At 40.5% G+C, this 25042-nt stretch overlaps 1 protein-coding gene across 15 annotated transcripts in view; it reads right to left on the minus strand.

Annotated features, from left to right (window-relative positions):
* The window catches only part of SLC8A1 (solute carrier family 8 member A1), a 350778-nt gene that overhangs the window by 314489 nt on the left and 11247 nt on the right, over nt 1–25042 (minus strand). For 8 of the 15 annotated variants that reach the window (XM_061168618.1, XM_061168616.1, XM_061168615.1 and 5 more), the window contains exon 2: nt 13647–15481. In XM_061168618.1, coding sequence (XP_061024601.1) covers nt 13647–15445 — 1799 coding nt within the window. In that variant the 5' untranslated portion in view covers nt 15446–15481. Of the gene's footprint in view, nt 1–13646; nt 15482–16669; nt 16694–25042 lie in introns of those variants that run through there. The other 7 variants (XM_061168619.1, XM_061168609.1, XM_061168611.1 and 4 more) reach the window with 3 other exon arrangements.

Here is a 25042-nt window from a genome sequence, read left to right on the forward strand (position 1 = left end):
CCCATCTGTCTAACACGTATACAAATTTAGACAAATCATGCTTATTTAGGGATTATTTTCCATCCTGGAATCAGTCAATATGCTGTGAATATCCTGTATGGTCGTAATTGTGAAAAAACTGATTATCATTTTCAGAGAGTTCAGATGAGATTTCACCATATTTTTCACAGTTACCAAGAGGATTCAACTTTTTGTAACAAATATGTTTGGGGATTATTATTTTAAAAAGAAAAAGAAAAAGACAGGAAAGAAGAAAAATTAATCTAGTACAACTGCAGACCAAGAGTTACTGAACTCCCAAGGCACTTTGTCTCTATCATCATGATTATATCACTATGTTAGAATTATTGTTATAATTATTGTGTTATAATTGTTGTTCTTTTTTCTACTAAAATTTAAGCTTGGAAAAAAGGGACTCTCAATCATCTTCAAGTCTCTAGATTAAGCACAAAAGCCACAGTTAAGAAGTTAATACATTTCTGCTGAATTAACTGGTTGATTAATACACGGATGGATGCAAGAAACAGAATTGGTAAGGAATAAAGATAAGTTTAGACAATGTGGACAAAAGCAGCATGCCAGGCGTGATGAGGCTCCATGGGTAAGTTGCTAATGTAACCAGTTTCTTTTAAGGCAGCATTATTAACATTGACGTAAAAGGAATCACCCAAGTCCAAGGACCTGTGTATTCTGGGGTAAGACTAAGAATACTATCCTGGCATTGTCACGTGAGGAATTTCATTTCACAGCAATCATAATAGAAGTGGACATTCCACTACTTCAATACAGCATATTATTATTCTTATTATTTCTATCATAATCCGCCACCCAACTCTAACTCTTAGTAACTCGACTGATCTCACAAAAACTTCTCAGGCATATTTACATCATCATCCTAGATACTCCTGAGGCAAGGAGATGCAGAGCACAAAGAATCAAAATGCAACACTTTTCCCCTCCTTGGCCAAACAATTTAATCGAAGTGGAATCTTGCTAAAATACTCTTCAGAAGGATAATAAAAGAAATAATTGCCATGAAAACTTAGTGGGAATGAGAGTGGGTACTCAGCTAGGCAGCTTCTCCAGAGTTTGACTTGATGATAGCATATGAAAGAGATGTACGGTAAGTACTAGACCCAACAACCAACCACTTGGTGTAAGGTCAAGAACACCAAATGAGGTGTCAATATACTACTTGGTTTCCAGTTTGGGCTCTGCTATTTATTACAATTCATCTCATTCTCTGAACTTACATTTTCTCATGTGTAAAAGTTTTGTTGCTTCCCCCTTTCTTTCTACTATCTTTTCAAAATGATTTGTTGAGCTCCTACTATGTATCCATCACTGTGGAACTCTCTCTGCCCTAAAATAAATGCACTAATGCCTCAAAGGATTGGTGTGAAGATGAAATAGACACATAGGAACCTTGTAAATAGCATAGTGTTATGTAAAAGGAAAAAGTCTGATCTCTGACCCCTCCTGTGTTCTCTACTAGCCCTAGTTCTCTGGTCTCCATATTTTATCTTGCTTCCCTCCCACCCTCCACCAAAATTATGATTTTGCTGACAGGGTATACTCTGGGCTGCATCTTATACTTTTGATCATTTTCTGTAGCTATCATTTTTACTAGGCTAGTAGAGACAACTAACTGCCTTGAGTTCCCCTCCCCTAAACACAAGCACATGTGCACACACACAAGGTACACACACATGCACCACACACACAGTCACAAAACTCCGTAGTGTGTGTGTCTTAAGAAAAGGAAGAGAAGAAATCCCTCTGCCTAATTCCCAGCAAGCCTATCTTAGAATTCCATAAATAACCAGCTGGAAAGTAACTAAAGGCTACAAGGATAGCACCTAACATTTACTGAGTCCTTACTATATTGCAGGTATGGGCTAACTGGATTTAATCCTTTGAAATAGGTTCTATTATCCTCATTCTACAGATGATGAAACTGAAACACAGAGAGGTTGAAAATGTATGAATCTATGCAGTTGATGAGTGACAGAGCAAGGATTTAAGCCCCGGCTAGTGTGGCCCACAATCACTATTCTCAATCATTATACTACCGCAGATGATGGCTCTGGGTAGCTGCGACAACTGTCACAAAGACCATCCACTAAGGAAAGTGCTAAGACCTTCACTTCTGAAGACTGTCATTTTGTGTCCATAATGAATACCTACCATTCACTCTCATTCTGTGTGCAAGTTAGGGAAGCAACAAATTTTAAATGAACATAGCAGAGTTAGGCACAGTGACAGCCTAACTGTAAAAAAGGGAATATATATACATGTGTGTGTGTGTGTGTATGTGTATATATATATATATATATATATATATATATATATATATATATATATATATATATATATATATATATATATAACAAGGACTCAAAACTCAGTAGACTTAAAGAGTGGAAAACTTTACTGTAAGACCAAAGACCCAGATCCACCTCAAAATATCCCAAGGATTTCCTATGTGAGAACTGATTATTAACAACCAAATAAAAACACATCCATTTAAGAGAATATAGTTCACAATGGCTATGGAAGTCATGGGCTATTAAGAAAGATGTTCCTTTCCTAAAAGAATTCAAACTATAGAATATGCTTCAGTTATTCAAACAACTAATTTGTGCAGGATATTTTAACCCTAGATGTTGTCAGGTAAATGAAGACTTAATATTATAATTTTATTATATCTACTTTTATATTTATAGCTATACTTGTGTTTATATTTATTGTATTAGTATTATATTAATACTCTTAATATTCTACCATCCTATTAGACTTTGTGTAGGTCAGATGAATCACTTCCTATAACACATGGACTTAAACCATGCCAGAACTCACCCATATAGAGTTCTTCTTCCATATTAACAACTCAAAAAGGACCCCTGCAGTTTACTTTCTTGCCTTGGTAATCTGTCCATCCTCCTGCAACGCCGTGTCCAGATATTCTGCGATGCTGAGCTACCTGAGTCTGGGACCCTGAAGGCATTAAGCCCCAGCTGATTGAATTCCTGGCTAGGTGGCTCCAATGTCTGTATTAGCCTTGTTGTTTATGCTCAATAAATTCATACCATTTAGAGGAAAGACTCAGACATGACTAACATCCGCTTCCCCTCGCAATGCACAGGATTAGGAAACAAAGTTGAAGGCAGGCAGCTGCTCAGGTTCAAAGCCAATGCTGCCACCTTTCCCTACTTCACATCCCTCTGAGTTCACGATGGCTATGAACAATGAACGAGATCTGAATTGTTCCCAGTCTCTACTCTTCTGGTCTCTGTCTGAGAGGGCAGCCAAATGGTGACAGGAGCCACCTGGGGGAGCAGGACGGGGAGGGAGAGGCAGCATCGTGGCTCTCTTCTGGGGAAGCGCAGGCGCACCGTGTGGCTGCTTCTGCCAGCAGCCTTGCTGACAGCTCAGCGTCATTCCTTCTCAGCCTAAACAGCAGTGGCAAAAGCCCCATCAAAAGGCACTGTGAGGATGGGGCCAAGGAAGGCAGGATGGCACGGAGAGGCGTCGGGCTGTGCTACAGCCACGTCGCTGTAGGACTGGATATCTGTACAGCTACCGCCTCAAGCAGAGCGTGAGGTTCTCCATGGCAGGGGCCATGTCCTAGTCACCACTCTTGTCCCAGCATCTTACAAGGGACTTGACACAGGAGGGTATTCATAAAACATCTGCTGAAGGCACGCATCAGTGGAGTGGGTACCAGCCCTACTGGATCCCACCAGCTTCCTCTGGCTCCTCAAGCATATACTCAGGCAACTAACTGTATGTACATTTGACTCCAAGGACAAAGTCGCTATCTATTTTTAATAAAGCAGCAGTTTGAGAGAATCCCACGTCTCTTTTCTTACTCTTAGACTGCCTTTCGTTTGTTTGCTTGAGCAAGAATCTGAACTAATTCCAGGCTTCGCTTCATTTTAGTAACAGCCGAAATCTAATCAGGGCTGTATACTCTCTGCCTCTGTCTCTGTCCCTCTGCCTGCCTTCCTCCTTCCCTCTTCCCTCTTTCTCTGTCTACTCCCACCCTTTTCCTACTCTCCCTGCCTCCACCTCTCTCTCTCTCTCCTCCTTCTCCCTCGTCTCTCTATCCTCTCCCCTTCTCTTTCTACAAATTAAACAGGATAGCTCGTTTTAAACATGGTGTCAAGTTAAGATTGCAACGTTTAACGTGCTAGAATGAAAGCTGTCCTTTGGGAATTGTTTTTGTTTTATTGTGCCCTAAAAATTAAACTCTATGTTAATAGGACTTAATCTTGCTTTCCCACCCTTATCTTGGTAAATAATAAATGTGTGTGTGTGAGAGAGGAAAGTTCTCTGTTGAAAGGGAAGAGTTGGGGGCTTCTGTTAAATGTTATAATTAGTTACATGTATAAACATATTGGCAGTGAATTTACTCCAAACAGACCAATAATTCACCTGCAAAAGTTTAAAAAATAAAATAAAACTTTACTTGAAAGCAAATGAGTTACAGACACACCTGAATACTTAGTTTGTATAAAGTGTATACAGGCTGTCTTTGGACAGTCATCTGACTTTAGTTCGAAGTGGTTTTGTTGTTGTTCTTGGGCCCTAGAAAGAATGTAGGTCAAAAGCAAGAGTGACTTGGAATTGGACTTTTGAAAAAGCTGCTGAAAATTCCATTTGCTGTGGGTAGGTTTGTATCCGTTGAACTGCCATGTGGGTCCCTTCCTCTAGGAAAACCTCCTAACCAAGAATTCTTACTGTTAATGACCTCCAGGGTCACAGATTATAACTCCTTAAACTTAGTGGCAGTGCTGACACAAGGTAACAAGCATCCTCTGGTACGCTGGGTCATCACTACTTTACACTGTCTTGTAATATACAAAAAGGAAAGACCAAGAAACTACTATTTTAAGAATGGAGAAAAGCTGCATTCACTGTTCAGCCATATAAAGAAGTTAAACATTACAGAGCCAGTGCAGGCAATGACAGAAAGCTATTAATAGAGTTTCTTTACTCTTTAGGAAAAGAGGAAATAAATACTGTGAGAGAGAAGAGAATAGACAATAATTTGGGCAGGTCAGGTACATGGAGGGATTTAGAGTTTTTCTTGCTTCTCAAACTCAGTTCATCATGGCTCTTCTAGGTTGATGGAGTGTCAGGGGCAATGCTGTTCAAGAACTCCAGAAAAGATACATGACTGCTCTAGTTTCTCATCTTCGGAGCTGCATGACCACATGTAGTCAGGGTCACAGCACCATGACCTGCTTGCTTGTCCCCATCTCACCTATGAAAGCCACTTGAGGGGAGGGGAGAACAGCCCAGAGGAGGCAATGTAGCCTTTACAGTCAGGCGGTCCTACTGCTAAATTCTAGATCTTCCCCTATTAGCTGTGTGACCCAAAGAAAGTTAGTTACTCTCTAAGCCTCAATTTCTTCATCTGCAAAATAGCACCTAACTAACACAGTTGTGAGGATTAAATCAAATGAATATTGTAAGGAAAAGAGCATGAAACCTGGCTCTCAATACGTCTTAGTACCATCTCCGCCACCACTGTCGCTTCGCACATCACCATCACTTCCAAAACCACCACCTCCAACACCACCATTATCACCACCACCACCATCATCACCACCTGCACAACTACCACCACCATCACCACCACCATATCCAAAACCACAACCTCTAATACCACCACGACCACAACCACCAGTATCATTATCACCACCACCACCACCATCACCTACATACACCACTACCACCACCATCACCACCAGCTCCAGTATCACTGCCATTATCACCACCACCACCCTCATCACCATCTGCACCACTACCACCACCATCACCACCACCATATCCAAAACCACAACCTCTAATACCACCACCACCACAACCATCAGTATCATTATCATCACCACCATCACCTTCACCACCTCCACCACCATCCGCACCACTACCACCACCATCACCATCATCCGAAACCACAACCTCCAATACCACCACGACCACAACCACCAGTATCATTATCATCACCACCACCACCACCATCACCACCAGCTCCAGTATCACTGCCATTATCACCACTACCACCATCACCACAATTACCAATACCATCACCACCTTTACCACCATCATCCTCATTTTACAGGTGAGGAGACTGACTCAGAGCTTAAGTAATTTGCTGAAAGTTACAAAGCTAGTAGGGGACAAAGGTAGAGCTCCAATCCTGGGTATGGAAGCCAAGTTGAGAGCTCCTCCTAAGTCCACCTTTTATCTCAGAAAGTCTAACATGGACAAGCCGGGTGGTCTTGGTTTCAAGGGTCACCCCAGGGCTTCAAGGGTACCCAGCACTCAGGATCTCTCTTACCTAAGCTTAAAAAATTGTATCTAGAAATAAAATATTCCAGGTTTGTCATTAGTATCTGAATTACCAGGCAGAGTGAAATTTCCCTGATTTCTGCTTCTGGCTGTTTTTGTCCCTTGCCTGCATATCTTAAACTGTCACAGAGAACACAATGCCTATTCCCCTATCTGACCCTGTAGAGACACTGTAAGAGGGAAAGAAAATGTCATGTAGAGCACGAGTCCTGGGGAGAAAGGCAGGAAATGAAAAGGCATTGTTTATTTCGCCTGGCTTTACAACAAGACGGCTGTATAGGCCTGTAAAAAGAATGAGCTCTGGATGGCTCAACCTTTGGCAAATAGATCTGGTATTACGTAGGCAGTCTGTCAAGCCAGGAGAGGAAGCAAAGGAGGAGATTTCCTTTAATTCTGCCCATATTGTTTACCACTTGTTTTCCCTTCCAGGACTTTCTGGACTTCCCCACTCCCAGGACAGAGAGTGCAAGGCATTGTGGGAAGCTGGCAGCAAAACCCCACTAGCTGCTGGTTGGTTCCATTGACACCTTCCACAGGAGTCCCCTCAGCTTGCTCACCCAAGCCAGTGATGAAGATCTCTAGTGCCACGGACCCACCTTGCATTTGGCTGTCCTTTCCTTCTTTCCTGCCTCCTGGCCCAGAGCCACTTCTATTCTACTGTTGCAAGGATAACCCTTAAGAGTTGCATGGCATTTACAATGTAACAGGGGCCTAACAGCTTTCCTATCCCAAAGAATGAATCTCCAGTGAGCAGATTTCAGTAACCATGACAGAACATGACCAAGATACTTTATAGGAAAACCTCTATGGTTCTCAAGATATTGTAACCCATTGACAACTTTCTACACCTCGGCTAACAAGGACAGAGCCGTGTAACAACAAATATAACCCCATTATAGGTGTTATACCCTCAAGGTGGCTCCATTCAAAAGAATTAAGCACGCTTAAATCTCCTTCCACGGGTTACCAGTGTCCTCAGGAAGGAAAACCAAAGAAAATCTCTTCCCACTTCACAGTTTGATGTGACATCTGCTTGGGTTCTACCAAGATGATGGTTGTACACTGGTAACGCCGAGAAGATGGAGGGAGTTGGGGAGGCAAAGTGGGTTAAGGGCTGCTCCAGTGGCTATAGAATTAAAGGAAGTCAAAAGCATTTCTAGAGACCAAGGACTAATTCACTAAGTGCAAAAGAAAATACTGGCAACATTTTACTAGAAATCTTGTAAAGTTTGCTTAGAAACTCTAAGACGCAATGAGATATAGAGGGGCGAGCACGTAAGCTTTTTTTTTAAAGTAGAACAGGTATTTTTTCATTTAACAATTTTTAATTTTTACGTTACTGTAGTAAAAAACATTTGACGAGATCTACCTTCTTAACAGATTTTTAAGAGTACAGCACAATATTGTTAACTACAGGTACAAGGCTGTACGGCAGACTTCTAGAACTTACTCGTTTTGCATTACTGAAACTTTATACCAGTTGGTTAACAACTCCCCGTTTTCCCTTCCCTTTCCGCCGGCAACCACAATTCTGCTCTTTGCTTCTCTGAGTGATATCTCCTATCTATTTTAGATATCTCATATAAGTAGAATCATGCAGTATTGGTCTTCTGTGATTGGCTTAAAGGGATAATATACTCAGATTAAGTTAAATGCCCTCATAATGACTTAAAATCCCATTAAATGAAATAATGCCATTTGCAGCAACATGGATGGACCTAGAGATTATCATACTAAATGAAGTAAGTCAGAGAAAGACAAATACCATATAATATCACTTACATGTGCAATCTAAAATATGACACAAATGAACTTATCTACGAAACAGAAACAGATTCACAGACATAGCGAACAGACTGATGGTTGCCAAGGGGGAGGGAGTTGTTGGGGAGGGATGGAGGGGGAGTTTGGGGTTAGCAGACGCAAACCAGTATATACAGAATGGATAAGCAACAAGGTCCTACTGTGTAGCACAGGGAATTATATTCAATATCCTGGGATAAACCATGATGGAAAAGAATATAAACAAGAATGTATATATATATATATATATATATATATATATATATATATATATATGTATAACTGAATCACTTTGTTATACAGCAGAAATCAACACAACATTGTAAATCAACTATACTTCAATTAAAAAAATAAAATCCCACTAAAGAAAATGAATGGTCACTGAGTCTTTCATTAATATTGAGAACCATCTTATTTATTGAAAATGTCCACACACTCAGGTTTACCAAGTTATGATTCCATCTTAAAATGCACATCACATTTTTCTATCCAATCGTGCTTCCAGCATATGCAAATATTTTGCCCTAAATTAAGGCTTCTCCTACAACTTATACCTTATCTTTGTAATGATGTTTGTACTTAACAAAATATGTTATCTCATTATCTCCCATTTTAGAGTATTTGGAGAATATTTCTTCTGTTTCCTTCATAATGATTAGCCCAGCGCTGAATGCAAATCAAGAGCTTAATAAGTATGTGCAGACTGATTGTTATATAAATTCTTCTCTAACCCTGAACCAGAGAAACAAACAGCCCCCTACGTGATAGCCTTGAATGATGACTCAGAAAGGAATCCATACTTTAAACACTTCAGTGTGTCTAAACTATGACATCTCCTCATTTGCTAAGATAAAACTTCTTTACATAACTATATCATAACCCCAAACTCTAATCAGCAGTGGGAAAATGAGATTACAACAGCAAACATAGCAATCTGATTGACATGGTAAACAACCCTTTGGCACATAATCAATTTAGGCTCCCTGCAGCAGTGAATTAGAACTTGTAATTTTTTTTGGCTCTTACCCTGTCTTATTTTTTATAATAGTTATGCATTCATGAAAACATATACATTTATAAAAACATTTCTTGCAGTTATAATTTAGATTTTCAGATGATACTACATGTGGTTTGCTTCTAAGAAGAGAGAAATATTCCAGACTGAAAAGATAATCCACCAAAGCAGAAGTCCATTAAAACCCTAAAATTATTCCATCTAAATTTCTTACATTACACAGGAAAACTTTATGTCACTGTAAAATATCATGCTTCCATCATTTTAATAGGCTAAATGATGCAGATAAAATTCTTCTGCCACAAAGTAAATCTTGAATATGTTGGATTCTAGGTAATATGTGCTAACAGTCTTTCTTGTCTAATACTACATTCTCTAGTTTTTTTCATCATTTCGGATTCCCCCAAACACACATTATTATTCTTGTTCTGATCATTTCAAATTTTCGTAATTTTTTTTCATTTTTTTATAGCTGATTGCCTTCTAGTATTACATATCTGTTCTACTCTCAGAATTGAATTGCTATCTCATATAGCTAGGTCTTTATTTCTTGGGATTCTATAGAGCAAGAAAAGAATACTAGTAATATAAATAGCAAAAACAAAGTACTTATTTTCCATAGAATATAATAATAATTCCATAAAACCTATATAATACTAAAAATTTCTTTTCCATGTATTTTTCCAAAAAAGTGATGTAAATATTTTGCATCCAAAAGCTGTATTTGTTGAGATGTCTTGCATATTGTATGTGCTAGAGTTAATGAAGTTACAGTCAAACTTGAAAATGTAATAGTCTTTAAAGCTAAATTAATTCTGGACAGATCCATTGCTTAACAAATTATGGCTAGAAACTCCCAGTAAAATGATTTGCTAAGCAAGATGTTATGTAAATTTTCCAACCTACATTCTTTGTTTTCCAACTTTGAATTTTAAATGTATAACAGTAAATGCTCATGATCTTTTGAGTAATCTTCCCAAAATGACATTATTGCTGGGCTATAACTAAGTAATTAAATTTGATTTGTATCTACACTAGTTAATTAACCTTAACATTTTCCAGAACAGTCAAGCTAACGTTAGACCTTGAAAAACCAAACAACATTTTGTAATAATTATTACCACTAAACTAGCATCATTAAAGAACAAACATTAGTAGCACTTCAAATCTGTGGATGTCACCTACCAAACCACAAATCAAATTAGCATATTCTTCATTTATTTTTTATTAGCTGTTAACATTAGACAGAATTCCCTGTTGAATGAAAGTCAAGATCAGCTGGCATGGGTTTAGTATTTGTCACTGATTGAGTTTATACAAAAGCATGTGCTAACTGTTAATTATATCTATTTAATGAGTTTTTGCATTGTAGTTTTCAAATGTTTTGCCGAGAATACATTTTATTAGAGACTACAAACACCACTTTCCACTTACAGGTATTTTCCTCAAATATGGATTTTGATCTTAAAAAAGGTCATGTTGAAATAATTCAACTCATTTACATAAAAATATGAATGAATAGGTACAGACATGTTTATTTTATATACTTAAGAGACTTCTACACTAAATATGAGGTCAAAGATTAGGAATCTATCTTGTTCTTAAAACCTATGAATCAGTAAACCTGACTGCCTCTTGATCTCCATCTTTGATCAGATTGGACCCTATTTCTACCTTGGTTAATGGCTTCTTAAAATTAGATATACTTTAAATCCAGGCTTTTCCAGGAATCTCTTTATGATGCTCTGGAAAGAATCATAAATTCTGGGTTCATGCACATCATTAAACAAAAAAAAAAAATTTTTTTTAAGTATCTAATAAAGTTCAGTGGCGTCAATAGTCCCAACTATGTATTTTAGATTTTTGAGAAAGTCATCTCTCAAGAGTAACAAATTGGATGAAATATAAATTCATTTTTAAAGATGAATTGAGTTGTGTCTACATAGTTCAACTAGACTGCATGATGACAAACTCTCTTTCACTTGGATCTGACTGTGTGGACCTGGCATTGGAAACTACCAAAGGAAAAATGATCCATAACAAGAAAGAGTAAGGGATCTTGATAATATTATGTTTTTCTAAAAGCATTCTGTCTGAATCCTTGGTGCCTAGCCTAAGGCTAAGTCCCAGGCACTGCAATAAATTTATTCAAGCAATAGACTGATTAACCATCTACAAACCTCGTCAGTAGTAAAACTCTATAACATTAAGATGAAAACTCCTTAAAATTAAAATTCTAGAAAGAAGAGAAAAATGTAGGGCTGTAATTTCATTTCACTTATAAATAAAATGTTTTGCCATTGCTAAAATTTCATATTTCAACTTAGCAAATAAAATTTAGGAAGAATTTTATAAAACTAGGAACTGTCCGTTGATCTAGAATATGCCTAAGAACACATATACAGAGATGCTGATAATTCCACCAATTCTTACCAGCTTTCACAAGGTATCTAAAATTCTAAAGCTGAAATTTGGCAATATTCCTTCCTTAGCAAGAATTAAATCAATTAAATGGCACAGGCTGAATGTTTGAAATGGAGCTTGACAGAATAAATTATACCATCAAATCACTGTCTCTTTTTTTCCTTCTTCATCTTCTACTACACTGTGCCCAAAAGGAAGTTATTTATTTATGCTTTGGTAGAAGTCCTGGATGGGAAAGTCTGCCTCTCGAACAAGTAGAGAGCCAGTATTCTCAGGAGAAAGCAAGATCACATTTTCTTGAGAAAACACCCTAAGTAAAATGAGTAAATAAAACAAAACACTAATTTGGTCATATTTAAGAGCTACCCTTGTGAGTTCATTTAATAACATGCAATATTCCTTTAACAACATGCAATATCACTTGTAATCCATGTAAAAGTATATCAAATACAAGAGGGTTCAATAATTGAAATGATTATAAAATGGAATGAGCAAGAATTCCTAGCAAAGAAATAAAGTTTATGTGCTAATGTGGGCAGGATCACATTCAACACAGGGCTTTGGGAAAATCCTTCCTTGGGTGTGCAGTATATTCATTTGCTATTATATTACTATATTTCAGTAAAATATTTGTCCCAACAAAACACATCTCGCTAAGTGGAACATTAACAACATAAGAACCAGTGTAAAATAGATATTCAACAAAAGCTCTCCCCACATACACATCCGAAGATGGCTATTATCTCTCTTTGCTTGATTTCACTGTGATATCACACTAACTGTCCATCTCTATACAACAACGTCAAAGAGGTGAAAGATATTGGAAGCCTCTTTCAGAAAAATCTGTTTCCTCTGCCCATCCACTCCCTTCGTTTTTGTTTTCCCTTTACTTATTGTAGAAGAAATTTCATCTTGGAGAGGATGCACCGGTCATTTGATATATCACATGCCATTTACACAAGAGTTAACTATTTTGAGAACAAACTATATTTTATATTGTTTCTCCTGAAATTCCTAAGTTGCCAATGATTCCACCAACATAATTATTCATTGGAATGTCCTTTTTTTGCACTGCAGATATTATAAATAGTTTCCTTTCGTCCTTCCAGCTTGGATACTGCTCATCGAGTCACATTTTCTGGTTTGCTTTTGGTGAATGCAATGCCCCTGGCCCTCGGCAAGGAAGGAGGAAAAGCTCTGTAAACAGCAGCTGTCTTTGGAATAATTATCGCACAACCAGCCATTCTGTGTTACAGTGTTGGCAAATGTCACTGTAAAGTGCCAATAGGAAAAGTAAATTGCTCCCCACTTTTTTTTCTCTGACCTGCTCCCTGTCAACTCGGACGCTTGGACAGAATCTTACTTCTCTCCCCATCCCTACACCAGTAGGGTAAAAGGGTTTGTTTAATCATGTAAAGTAAAATCAGACTGGAACTAAATAAGAGCTAAATGACCTTCCCCATTGGCATAAAACTGAAAAGGCAGGATTGGTCATTAAGTCATAATTAAGCATTAGCATTTAAGCAGAAACATTATATAATCACAAAAACAGTGTCAGATAAAAGCAGCAGAAATCATTTCAGCCAGCCCTGGTAGCCAGGCAATTCTTTTCAGGGATGTTTCTTTTTTGGGCTTTCCCAATTTGTACTCAGTAATGAAGTTAGGACATAATGTGATGTTTTCAATGTTCCCTTTCTGTGTGTATATTACGTGATCAAGATAGAATACAAATTTTTCAACCCATCATAAGTGCTTGGATACATTCTGTCAGAAGACTCATTCTATAAATCTACTTAAAAACTATAAATGTACTTAAAAACTGTAAAAGTACAAAAGTAAAAATAAAATCAAATTAGGATCTCTGGGTATACAGTATATTGATCAGTGGTACAGGAGCTAGAAGCTAGGATATTTCGATATTTTGAAAGTCGTCTTGTTAGTAACTATTCCATTCTTCGCCATTTAGTTTTTAAAAAAACACGCACACATTCGCACATCCACAAACGCACTCAACCACACACATAGGTATAAAAAAAGGACTTACACAATTTCGTCGTTCTGGAACTCGAGCTCTCCGCACGTGTCCTCAAAGTCCTCCCCTCCGCCTCTGGCGGTCCCTTCAATGGTTTTATAGGGAACGATAACATTTCCGCGTGCTCCAGATGTTCTCAATACTTTCACCTCCATGATGCCAATGCTCTCACTCACGTGAGTCACAGGTTCCTCAAAAGTAAAGATGCCTGCGTGGTCATCATCAAAAATAGTCACGGTGGCAGTGGAGGGAGATCCCAGGCAAGCAAGTGTAGAGACATGATTGACTTCCAGGATGCCATCTTCCGAGGTTTCAGAAGATACTTTGACATTGCTGAGATGCACAAGGAAATTCTCATCTTCCTCAAAGATGTCATCATCGATGATGCCAACTCTGATTTCCTTCTGGGTCTCACCAGGCTTAAAGACCACAGTTCCTTCAGTAAATTCGTAATCAGACCCGGCATTGGCTGTGCCATCCTCTGTTCTGAAGTCAACAAACACAGTGTTGGTCAAATCACCACCTCTGCGGATAATGGTCAGGGCTACTGTACCACAGTTCTCCAGACACTGATATGTTCCTTGTTCAAAGAAGATCTTACTGACAGGGTCATTTTCAGCCACTTCCGTGTTGACCTCGTGCATGCTGACGGCCTTCCTGGCTTGGTCAGCTGCATGCCTCTTTAAAATGTTGCCCGCCCCGGTCATCAGGCGGGTAGCTTGAATTCGGTAGAATGCTCGACTTTTTTGCTGCTGACTTAAGACTTGGTAGTTGGCCAATTCTATTAATTGCTCTATTTCCTTCTCCGGATGCTTCTGTTTGAGTTCCTTCAAAATCCTAGCCATTTCTCGCCTGGCTTCTTCATCATCTTGGTCCCTCTCATCGACTTCCAGAACTAGAGCACCATCTAAGAAACTGTCAACGTGGGAATTGACCACTTTCCCATCCATCTCAATTTCTGTCTTGGAAGATGGCCTGTCTCCTTCATGTTCAATAATCATTCCCCTCTGCTTGCCAGCCCGGTACCTCTTGTAGACATACTTGTAAAACAGAAGCCTCCTATCTGCCACCCAAGCGAACACAACACAGATGGGAAAGAAGAAGAAAGTAAGCAAACCTTCCCAGACCTCCACGACCCCAGGAGAGATGACAGACAAAATGATGTAAAGCCAGGTATAGGCAAAGATGCTCCAGGCTGCTGTCACAAAGAACACACGCAAATGCTTAATCTTCCTTGTCTCCCCATCTGGGACGACGTAAACACAAAGTGCAATAATGATGAACATATTGAATGCGGCACTCCCCACAATGGTGCTAGGACCGAGGTCTCCTGCATTGAAGTTATGGCCACACACCTCAATTACTGAAAGGAGAATCTCTGGAGCTGAAGATCCCAGGGCCATCAAGGTCAGGTTGGACACCGTCTCATTCCAGATCCTCACAGTTGTCTTGGTGGTCTCTCCATTGGGTTTCTTTATGGTGATTTCTTTTTCTTGAGACGTGATGACTTCTATAGAGGACATGAATCGGTCGGCAATGATAGAGACTCCGAGAAACATGTAGACCATGGCCACGAAATATACAGTCGCTCTAGCAATTTTGTCCCCAAAGGAAGGGTCTTGGGGCTCCCAAATGGGTAAAATCACCCCTTTCTTACAGTAATAGGAGCCAGTACACTCGCTGGTTTCATTGCCTTCTCCTTTCATTTCTGCCTCAGCGCTTATATGGTCCATGTGGGAAAACAAGAGAGCCACCATGGCTAACACATGAAATCCTATCGAAAAGGTGGGTGAGCGACCGAATCGCAGCATGTTGGACAATGGCAGAGTTCCAACTGTCCCAACCTACTGGGAAAAATAAGATAGGGGGAGGGTGGGGGAAAAAAAAATCACATCATTAGATCCAGATCCAAAGCATGACTAATTACTTATTTTTATTACTTTTACTAATGATTTGTTTATATTTGACTATCACAACATCTATGGAGAATCATGATTCTAAGAACCCATCTGTGATTAAGCAATCCTTGGTAACGTTTACAGCCCAATCTCTCCACTTGAGAATTTTCTACATGTAGTCCCCATTCACTGAGCAATGTACACAGCTGACTTACTGGAATGAAATGTTCAATTATATCCTTGCCTTGTTGAATACACATGCATGCATGCTAACAGCCAATGAGAAAAAACAAAAAATTTTGACACATTGCATAATTTTCTCCTTGTTGCTAAGGCAGATTTCCTTTTAAACTGTGGTTAGTACAATCTCCTTGCAGAAACTGTTTCATCACCAAAATCACCTCGTTAAGAGTGATGCTATGAAATTTAGACTCTAAAAATCCTACCAACGCAAGGCTTGGTGATGATCTTAAATTCTAGACCACAACTTTTCACTGCATTTCATGAAATCATGTCCTATGGCTCTTGGAAGCACAGAGAAATCTTCAAGCTTGCTTGCAATCAAAGCTCAATGGTATTTGTACTTGAGGGGGAAAAAAATCTGCTATAAGGCAATATTTCCACACATTAAGTACAGTTTTTTAAAAGCATGTTTTGACGAGAGCACATTTCCTCCTAATTTTCAGCAAGCCCAGGTCTCCTGATGCATTAGCAGCCAGGCATCTGGTTCTTCAAGCACTGCTCTTCATATCTGTGTACAGATCTCGCTCTAGAATCTGCAGGCTGCCCACAACAGGAAAGGGAGATAAGCAGGTCCAGGTCTAGGAGTGTGTAAGTAAGACTCTTGCCTGGCAGGCTGTGAAATCAGCGTTACCAGCCATAAAATGTTCCTTCTCTGTGTCAATGTCAGACTTGCCATGGTCATTCTAGAATACACATTAGTTCTATAGAGGATTCAAGTGACCCAAAAATGCAAGGGCAATAATTCCATCTAAATTAGCTCATGTGACAAAATGACAGTGACCACAACGTATACATGTGATGAAGGGCAGTAGGCAATGAGGGATATGGCAACAGCATCACTGGTGGGGGAATTCAGGTTCATGGTGGCTCCATCCACCACTCTGCCTTGCTTACCAAGCTGTGTGCCTCTCAGTGACCTTGCATCACCTCTGATTCCAGGGCTCTGGTGAAGGTGGTAGGGGCAGGCGCTGAAGCAAAGAAGGGTCTGCTCCAAGTCAGGGTAGGTCTGGTCTGGAAAGCCAGTTATGACATCGGATAACACGGGGATAAGAAGGGTCCTGAGTCAGAGCTTAGCCCTGTGGCCTGACACAGAGTTAAAAGTGGAGCTGAGTTAGACCCCCTCATAGCCTCAGGCTGTCTGAGAGTCACGCCCACATTCACCTAGGCTCTCTGGCCTATGTTTGAGGCTGATGGCTTATACTGAAAAGTGCACCAGGGCCCCGGAGAACCTCCACCCTGGTCCAGCCCATTCTGGCACACCCTCCGCAAGCCCACCATCACCTAAAGTCCTTGTTTTTAGCTCATTAATGTTGGGAGATAAGCTTTGACCTTTTTCCCATGCTAAAGAAGACACAGCAGAGGGCTGCGATGGTGGAATTCCATTCTAAGTAAAAGGTCGAAAAATGGAAGCATATTTTCAAAATATGCAAAAGTTCATGGTCAGTGTGTCTAACTGTTCAGTCATTACTGGGCTTGGGTGGGTTATAGGATTTCTCCTTAAAACAAGGTAACATTGAACCATCCTGTAAGAGCAGCGGCAGATCCAGTTCTAACTCCCTTATGCCGCAATTTATTCCCCATATTTATGAGAGCCACCCAGACAAATTTTAGAAGGATATGCTAGGCTCTCTTCTAGGTCCTGAGAATTCATCAATGAATTTTTTTTTTAAGCCTCCATCTTTGTGGACCTTATATTCTAATGGGGAGGAAACAAACAAATAAATGTAAATGTCAGACGGTAAAAAGTGCTATAGTGGTGGGGGGTAGGGAGCAATTTCAATAGGACAGGAAGTCTATGAGTGTCAGTGTGTGAGTGTGTCAGTGTGTGTGTGTGTGTCAGTGTGTGCACACACACGGCATGCATGATTTTATAATGGATGGTTTAAAGAAGGCCTCTCTGATAAGGTGACATTTGAGCAAAGTCCTGAAGGAAGAAAGGGGCCAAGCCTTGTGGATAGTTGCAGGAAGAGAATTCCAAGATAAGCTCAAAGACCCAGAAGAGAATTGTGCTTTGCACAGTCTGGGAACCACGAAGAAACCAACGTGCTGAGAGGGCAGTGAGTGAAGGGAGCAGGGCTCCGGAGCTGGGAACACAGTGGGGATGGATCACGAAGGGCACTGAGGACATTATAAGATGCTGGCTTTGACTGTGAGGGAGATGGGAATCATAGGGAGGTTCCGATCAGAAGTGTGATGTGAGCTGATTTTCCTTTTAAAATGATCTCTCTGTTCGTTCAGTGAAGAACAGACTATAGGGGTAAGAGTAGAAACAAGGAAGCCAGTATTTGCCTATTATAAAAAAAAAAATCTGATTTATAAATGACCCCCTGATGCCTGGTAGGTATATAAAACAATACAGTAAAGATCTAAAGTTTAAAAAGGAGAAAGAAACATTTGCGGTGACCCTTTTGGAAGATTTGCAACTTGAAACGTCTTGGTAACCTGTCAGGATCAGAAAGGTTAAGTATTTGCTCAGAGGGAGTAGGACAGAACACAGAGAGCCAACACTGGACACAGACTCGAAGCTAAGCCTGTCTCCAGAACTGATAGAATTAACCACTCCCTTCAAATCACTGCCAAGTCTCATCATTCCATTCCTCACGTTTCAGCCAAAACAAACTTCCTAAAGTGCAGATCAGACTCTCTCACTCCCCTTAAAACTCTTCATGGGCTGCCTATTGCCCTGAAGACAAACCCAAACCCCCTCAATAGGCTGTTTACACCTTTTAGGATCTGGCCCCTGAGCTCCAGAATATGGGAATTCTCTCCACTCCCTGAACACGACAACACTTTCTTACCTCCAGGTCTTTGCACACTGTGTTTTCTGTACCCTGAACTATTTTCCTTCTTAGAAGCAAGTTTCAAAATGGCACAACAGCAAATCACAGTTGATTGCCTGAGACCGAAATGCCAGGCTCTATTCTTAAACACTGTCCCAGACACCATGCTAAATTCTTTACAGGGGTCATTATATCTAATACTTCTAAGAACCAGCACTGTCCTGTTACACAACTCCTAATGTTACCATTTCCACTACAGTCTGTGTGAATAGCACCCCTGGACTTGTGCAGTGCACAGTGCCCTAACAATAGCCCTATATGATAGATATTATAAGCCCATTTTGTAGGTGGGAAGACTGAGGCTCAGACAGGTCAAGTTCTTGCTGAAAGTCAGACAGATAGTAACTAAAATTCAAAGCCTGGTCTGTCTCTGAGATGATATAATTCATTGCTCCATTCTGCCATCCCTGAGAGTATGTAAAATAATCTTTGAGAATGATTGGATTCGGGCTTGGACTAACCCATTGGAAAACCTCCTGCCTCCCAAGAGGAGGACCTAGGTAGCAAAAGTCCCATGGAAGGATTAAAACAAGCCTGGTTTTATGTTATGGATTACAGGCTTAGACAAGCATCCATAGCTCTGAGGTAACCTGTGGCTGGGATGTTCCTAGAGAGAGCTGACCCCCACTTTCCCGCCTTTTAGCAATTACCTGGCAACCTCTCCTACAAGTACTCTCAGGGCAATCTCTTAGGTCTGCCGAGAAGAAGACCTGCCCCACCCACATCTCCCAATATGTTCTCAACCAAAAGGGTAACAATGTCTAAGGGTGGATTGAGCAGTAAAAATCCATCATCATTATCCGAGAAAAAGGAAGGGGGCTTCTGAGGTTAATTCAAAAATATCATAATTATATTCAAAAGATGGCAGTGGTCTAATTTGCGAAGTCAGTGGACAAAAAACACTGCTATAACTTATTAGCCATGAAGCAACTGGAAAGAACTCTCTGGACTTCAGTTTCTTTCTTTATTAAATTAACGCCAAATCTAAATGCTTGTGAGGATATGGGGTAGGTGTCATCTAAATGAGACTTCTTTCATTTTTTGTCTCCATTCTTTTAGGGTCTTGCCTCTGTCATCGGATTCAAAGAGATCTCTACCTGACTCTCCCCACTGTCTCCTCAAATATATATTTTCATGAAAATTAAGCAGGAAATAGAGGCCACTGATATGTTGGTCTGCTGCCTGGCCTTCTTATCTTCTGCCCTGATCGATGAACTCTGTAACAAGGGGTAGGCTGATCTTCATGGTGGTTTCAGATCAACTCTTAACATCCACAGCTAGTTCTTACTTAGGAATATCCATTACATCACCCAAATGAGCCTTCAGCACAGTAGCAAGAATATTCACATTATCTTCTGCTCACTATTTATTTTATTTATTTATTTATTTGTAAATTTATTTATTTATTTGTCTTTATATTTGGCTGTATTGGGTCTTCATTGCTGTGCACAGGCTTTCTCTATCTGCGGTAAGTGGGGGCTACTCTTTGTTGCAGTGCGCGGGCTTCTCATTGTCGTGGCTTCTCTTGTTGCAGAGCACAGGCTCTAGAGCACAGGCTCAGTAGTTGTGGCACACGGGCTTAGGTGCTCCGCAGCATGTGGGATCTTCCCGGACCAGGGATCGAACCCATGTCCCCTGCATTGGCAGGCGGATTCTTAACCACTGCACCACCAGGGAAGCCCTCACTATTTATTTTAAAACAAACCAAACAGCCCCAGAACCTACAGATGGCAGACCTGAATGGAACTGACAAAGGATGGTGAACAGGTATCAAACTGAGTGAGCCTAGCCACCTATGTTGAAGGGAGAGGTCACAAAAATGGATGTATGTACTTGCAAGACAGATCTTTATCAAACTGCCACAGTGGAGGTCCAACGAGTAGTCAGGCCGCACAGCAGCGAGGAGCTATGGTGGCTTTGACTACAAGGAGAACTGACTCAGACAGAAGGAATACCTCTGGCATTCTCACCAGTCCTGTGCTTGAGGCAGCCTAATCTCATTCTGCTGACTGGCAGCTGGGGTTATTCCAAGGAACTCCCTGACTCTCCATCGGGACCTGGAATCCCCTTCTATGTGATTCTTGCTGACTGAAAGCCTCTAAAGCTAAGCAATGAATCTGTTTCTAAGGCAACAGTAAAGCAACCATAAATTCTTATCCACTATGGATGCAAGCACTTCCAAATGCTTCTAGACAAAGAGATGATGCCAGAGGATGACTTTTCTTATCTGATCATCCATTTGAGGGTGCCAATTACTGTTCTGGCCCCCAACCTCAGGCCATCAGGCCGTGACCACACTTCAGAAAGGAGCTCGTTCAGTTTCCACAGCGACTCTCTGCTATTACTTTTTTTTTTTTTTTCCCAAAGAGAGTTTCTTCTTTGCTGCCTGATAAATGAGGACAGGTCCTCTAGGAGACAAGCCGTGAGACATCACATAAGGGGCTCAAGACCTCTTGCCTAAGCTTACAAGACTGGAGTCAGAACCCTGTCCCATCTCAGAAAACACCCGCCTCATTCATCAAAGGTAGCAACTGGGGTGACAGGCAACGTGGCCAAAAAAAAGAAAGATGGATTTAGGATTTAGGATAATGAAGATGTTATTGAAAAGTCATGAGACCCTTTTTCTGTACTTTGTCTTTCGATATAGAACTTATTATTTTTTTATGGAAGTATAGTTGATTTACAACGTTGTGTTAATTTCTGCTGTACAGAGAAGTGACTCAGTTATACACAGATATGCACTCTTTTTTATATTCTTTTCCATTGTGGTTTACCCCAGGATATTGAATACAGTTTCCTGTGCTATACCTTAGGACCTTGTTGTTTATGCATTCTATATGTAATAGTTTGCATCTACTAACCCCAAACTCCCAGTCCATCCCTCCCCCACCCTCCAACCCCTTGGCAACCAAAAGTCTGTTCTCTATGCCTGTGAGTCTTAGAACGTATTACTTTTTATACACTATATAATTTATTTAATGGTTCTGCTTATTGTCTCTCTCTCTCTCTGTTTCTCTCTTTCTAACAGATGTCAACTCTGTAAGGGTAGGGATTTCTATCTCTTTTGTTCACCCAGTTCCTAGAGCAGAGCCTGCTCTATGGAAGATGCACAGCACCTGCTTTTATTAAATGAATAAAATATTTCTCAGTGGGTCATGTGCTGCTTCACCAAATCTCTGACGTGGAATCAGAATCCGAGGGCTGAACCCAGGCATATGCATTTAGAAATGTTCCCTGTGTAAAATGGATGCCCCTAAAATGAGCAGAGGCCGGTATCAGACTGAAAAGCCAATGTCAGTGTTGGGTAGAGGAGAGGAATTGTGATTCAGTCATGCACAGAGAACCTCAGGCTAGAAAACCTGATCTCCAGCATCAAGAGAGGGGCTGGGACCCTGACATTTTCCCCAGGACCTGGTAGTTGGTCCTCCTATACCAGCCCTGGCTTGCTGATTTCTTCTGGAATGCCAAGATCATCTGCTCTGTTGAGAGGGTCCTAATATTTTGGACATCCTCAAGGGAGCATATCTTCGTATCCTTTTAGGACACTAAAAAGACATCTAGTTAAACACCAACCCCAAATCACCTCTATTACAGAGGCCCCATAAAAGGGAAAGAGCACTAAGAATTCAAATATATTACCTCTCCATTCTGACATGGAAATATGGGTAGAAGGAAGAAAGCTGGAGAATAGAGTCTTCCAATGGTAAATAAGTAAGGAAGAATTTGAAGGGAAGATACTCTGCTAATCTTGGTCTCCATGTAGAGTCAGCCAGGACTATCCTCAGATTTGTTCTGCCAGGACCAAGGGCAGTGGAAGGGTCCCACTCAGGGGGCCTTTATGACAACCATGACTGCCACCATTGACTGAGCACTTGCTTTGTCCCAGGTGCTATATTGACTACTCTGCATTCACTATCTTTTCTGACAATATTGCAAGGAGGTATTATCATTCCCATTTTACAAACGAGAAAAATAAATGGTTCATCAAAGTAAACCGGGCTGAAATCATACAAATATACATGACAGATAGGATTTAAATCCAGGCATTTTGCATGATAACCAGAATGCTTTCCAAAATGGCAGGACCTTTTCGTTTATTTGTTTGTTTTCACTACACAGGTTGACAATACTGTTCTGTCTTACAACTTACTTAGGTACTTAGTGTGGAATAACCTTCCCATGCTGCCCCTCCTTCCCACCTGAATAAATGTGTGTTGTTTGTATCATCTCATTCACGTTTCCCTCTCCTGTCTCATGCCTGCCCACCCCCCAGGAAAGGCTTTTGTAAGCACTCCTATTCATCACATAGCAGGGAAAGATGATCCATTTGGGGGATCATCAGCTAAAATCTGAGGTCTGAAATCCCTCCAAAGTCATGTAATAATCTCAAGGTTTTTCCATTCAGTCAGGAGAAAAGAAAATAGAGAATGAAATCCTAGCCCTGAACAAGCAAAACTAAAATAAAAGAGGGCAATGCAGAAAGCTGGAGAGAATGATACTGAATTTTAGCCTAACAAGTAAGTTAATACTTGGCCCTAAAAACAATAAACCAATATTTTTTCGAGAATCTCAATGCAGCCCACAAATTTACTGTCTTGGGGTCAAGACATGAATTTTTAACTGGTAAGTAATCCAAATAAAAGGGAAAACAACACATTCATTCATGTGTTTGTCTGCCAAGTTTTTCTTAGCCACTCGTATGTGCCAGATACCGTGATACAAAGATGAATAAGATAATATCCCCAAAGAAGCTCACATTCTAGTGGGGCCTTACAAGAGTCAAGGAGTGAGTCTCCTTTCTGGAAGACATAACTCTTTCATTACTAGGGAATCACAGAAGAGGAGAGACTTTCCAGGGATTCAGACAGTGAGACCATGACTACACCTGGATGCTCTCAAAGTGGACCACCTAGTTCCCAGGTTAACATATCTGGGGTCTTGGGGTCATACAACTGGGCTTCTAGAAATCTCCAACTGCTCAGCATACAGTCCTGCAATCAAAAGATTTCAAATGTAGTGAATTCCCGGAGGAGGGCCTTGGATCATCTTTTCTGTACTCTGAATCTTTCAGGGGCCTTGTGTTGGACAATAGTTACTATTTCAGGTAATAATTTGGTCACCATCCACCCTGTAGAGAAAGAGCAGCCTTTCTTTGATGTTCAACCTTACACACTGAAAAAAAAAAAAAAAAAAATGAGGTCATATGCATGCATTTATTTCTGGGTCACCAAAAAAGATTTCCTACCTAAAAATATTTTCCACACTAGCCTGTTGACATTTCGCCTTCAGACCTTTGTTTCAGTGAAGTATAGCCCTCCTGGTATTTCTAGTTCTAAGAGAGTGGATCATTCATTTGTTCCTCAAGCACTTATTGAGGGCTTCTATGTGCAAAGCACCAGACCAAACACCGTGGGAAGTACAAAGGTGATTGACTCATGGTCCCTGTTCCTGATGAATTTACAGTCTTCCAGTAATAGTTACTCAAATGACCATGAATCGGAGAAAGAATATGGAAAATTCCATAAAAGGAGGGGACTACAATGATGACAGAAGTCAGACAGAGTGAGGACATTCCAGAAGGAAGCAATGATATGACAAAAGGCATAGAACAATGCTTTTTCAACTTCAGGTCACCTAAGGATCATCTGGAAAATTCACTGAAGTGCAGATAACTGGGCCCTATCATCAGATACACAGTAGCTCTAAGGAGGAACCCCAAAATTTGAATTTTCCCAAGCACCCTAGGTGATTCTGATATGGATGGTCTTGGCATTGGCATGAAGGGTAGAAAGGCAGAACTGGGTAGGAGGAAAAAACTGGCATAAAGGGCATCGGGCATGTTTAGCAAACAAAGACTGGAGAGCAGAGGACTTAAATAAGGTCCTTGATGGAAGGCAGTACCTAAAAATTAGAAGACAGCGTTTGTTGTAATATCAGTAAGTTGTTGATATGAAATAGTGTATCAGATGGTCTCTCATTGTCACAGATTGGGACTCCAGACAGCATCAAAATATGAAGCCCCTTGGTGACTGTGTGTGTGAGGTAAGAGAGAAGAGGGTAGAGAAAAATGGACCCTAACAGGAGATCAACAGGGCCCCCCAAAGAGGAGATTAAATCATTGGGAGTAACTTACACGTACTTCGTAATTTTGCCAAGGGTTTGTTCTGCTTTCCTTAAGGAGAAACAGCTAAGGATGGCTAGGACTCTACATAGACACAGGACAAAGAACCAGATCCATGGAAGTCTTCAGAGACCTTCTAATCAGGTTCCATCCACAAGCCCTGAACAACAGAGGTCAACAATACACAGCAACAAAAACCCCAAACTGGAAGGCTTAGGTGGTGAGGAAAGCTGTGCTCTTTAAATGAGAGGCTTTGTACGGAGCCTCACCAACTCACCTGTTCCTTCAAGTCAAGGGTAAATCTTT

The sequence above is a fragment of the Eubalaena glacialis genome, chromosome 14 (assembly GCF_028564815.1).
Source record: "Eubalaena glacialis isolate mEubGla1 chromosome 14, mEubGla1.1.hap2.+ XY, whole genome shotgun sequence".
Lineage (NCBI taxonomy): Eukaryota > Metazoa > Chordata > Mammalia > Artiodactyla > Balaenidae > Eubalaena > Eubalaena glacialis.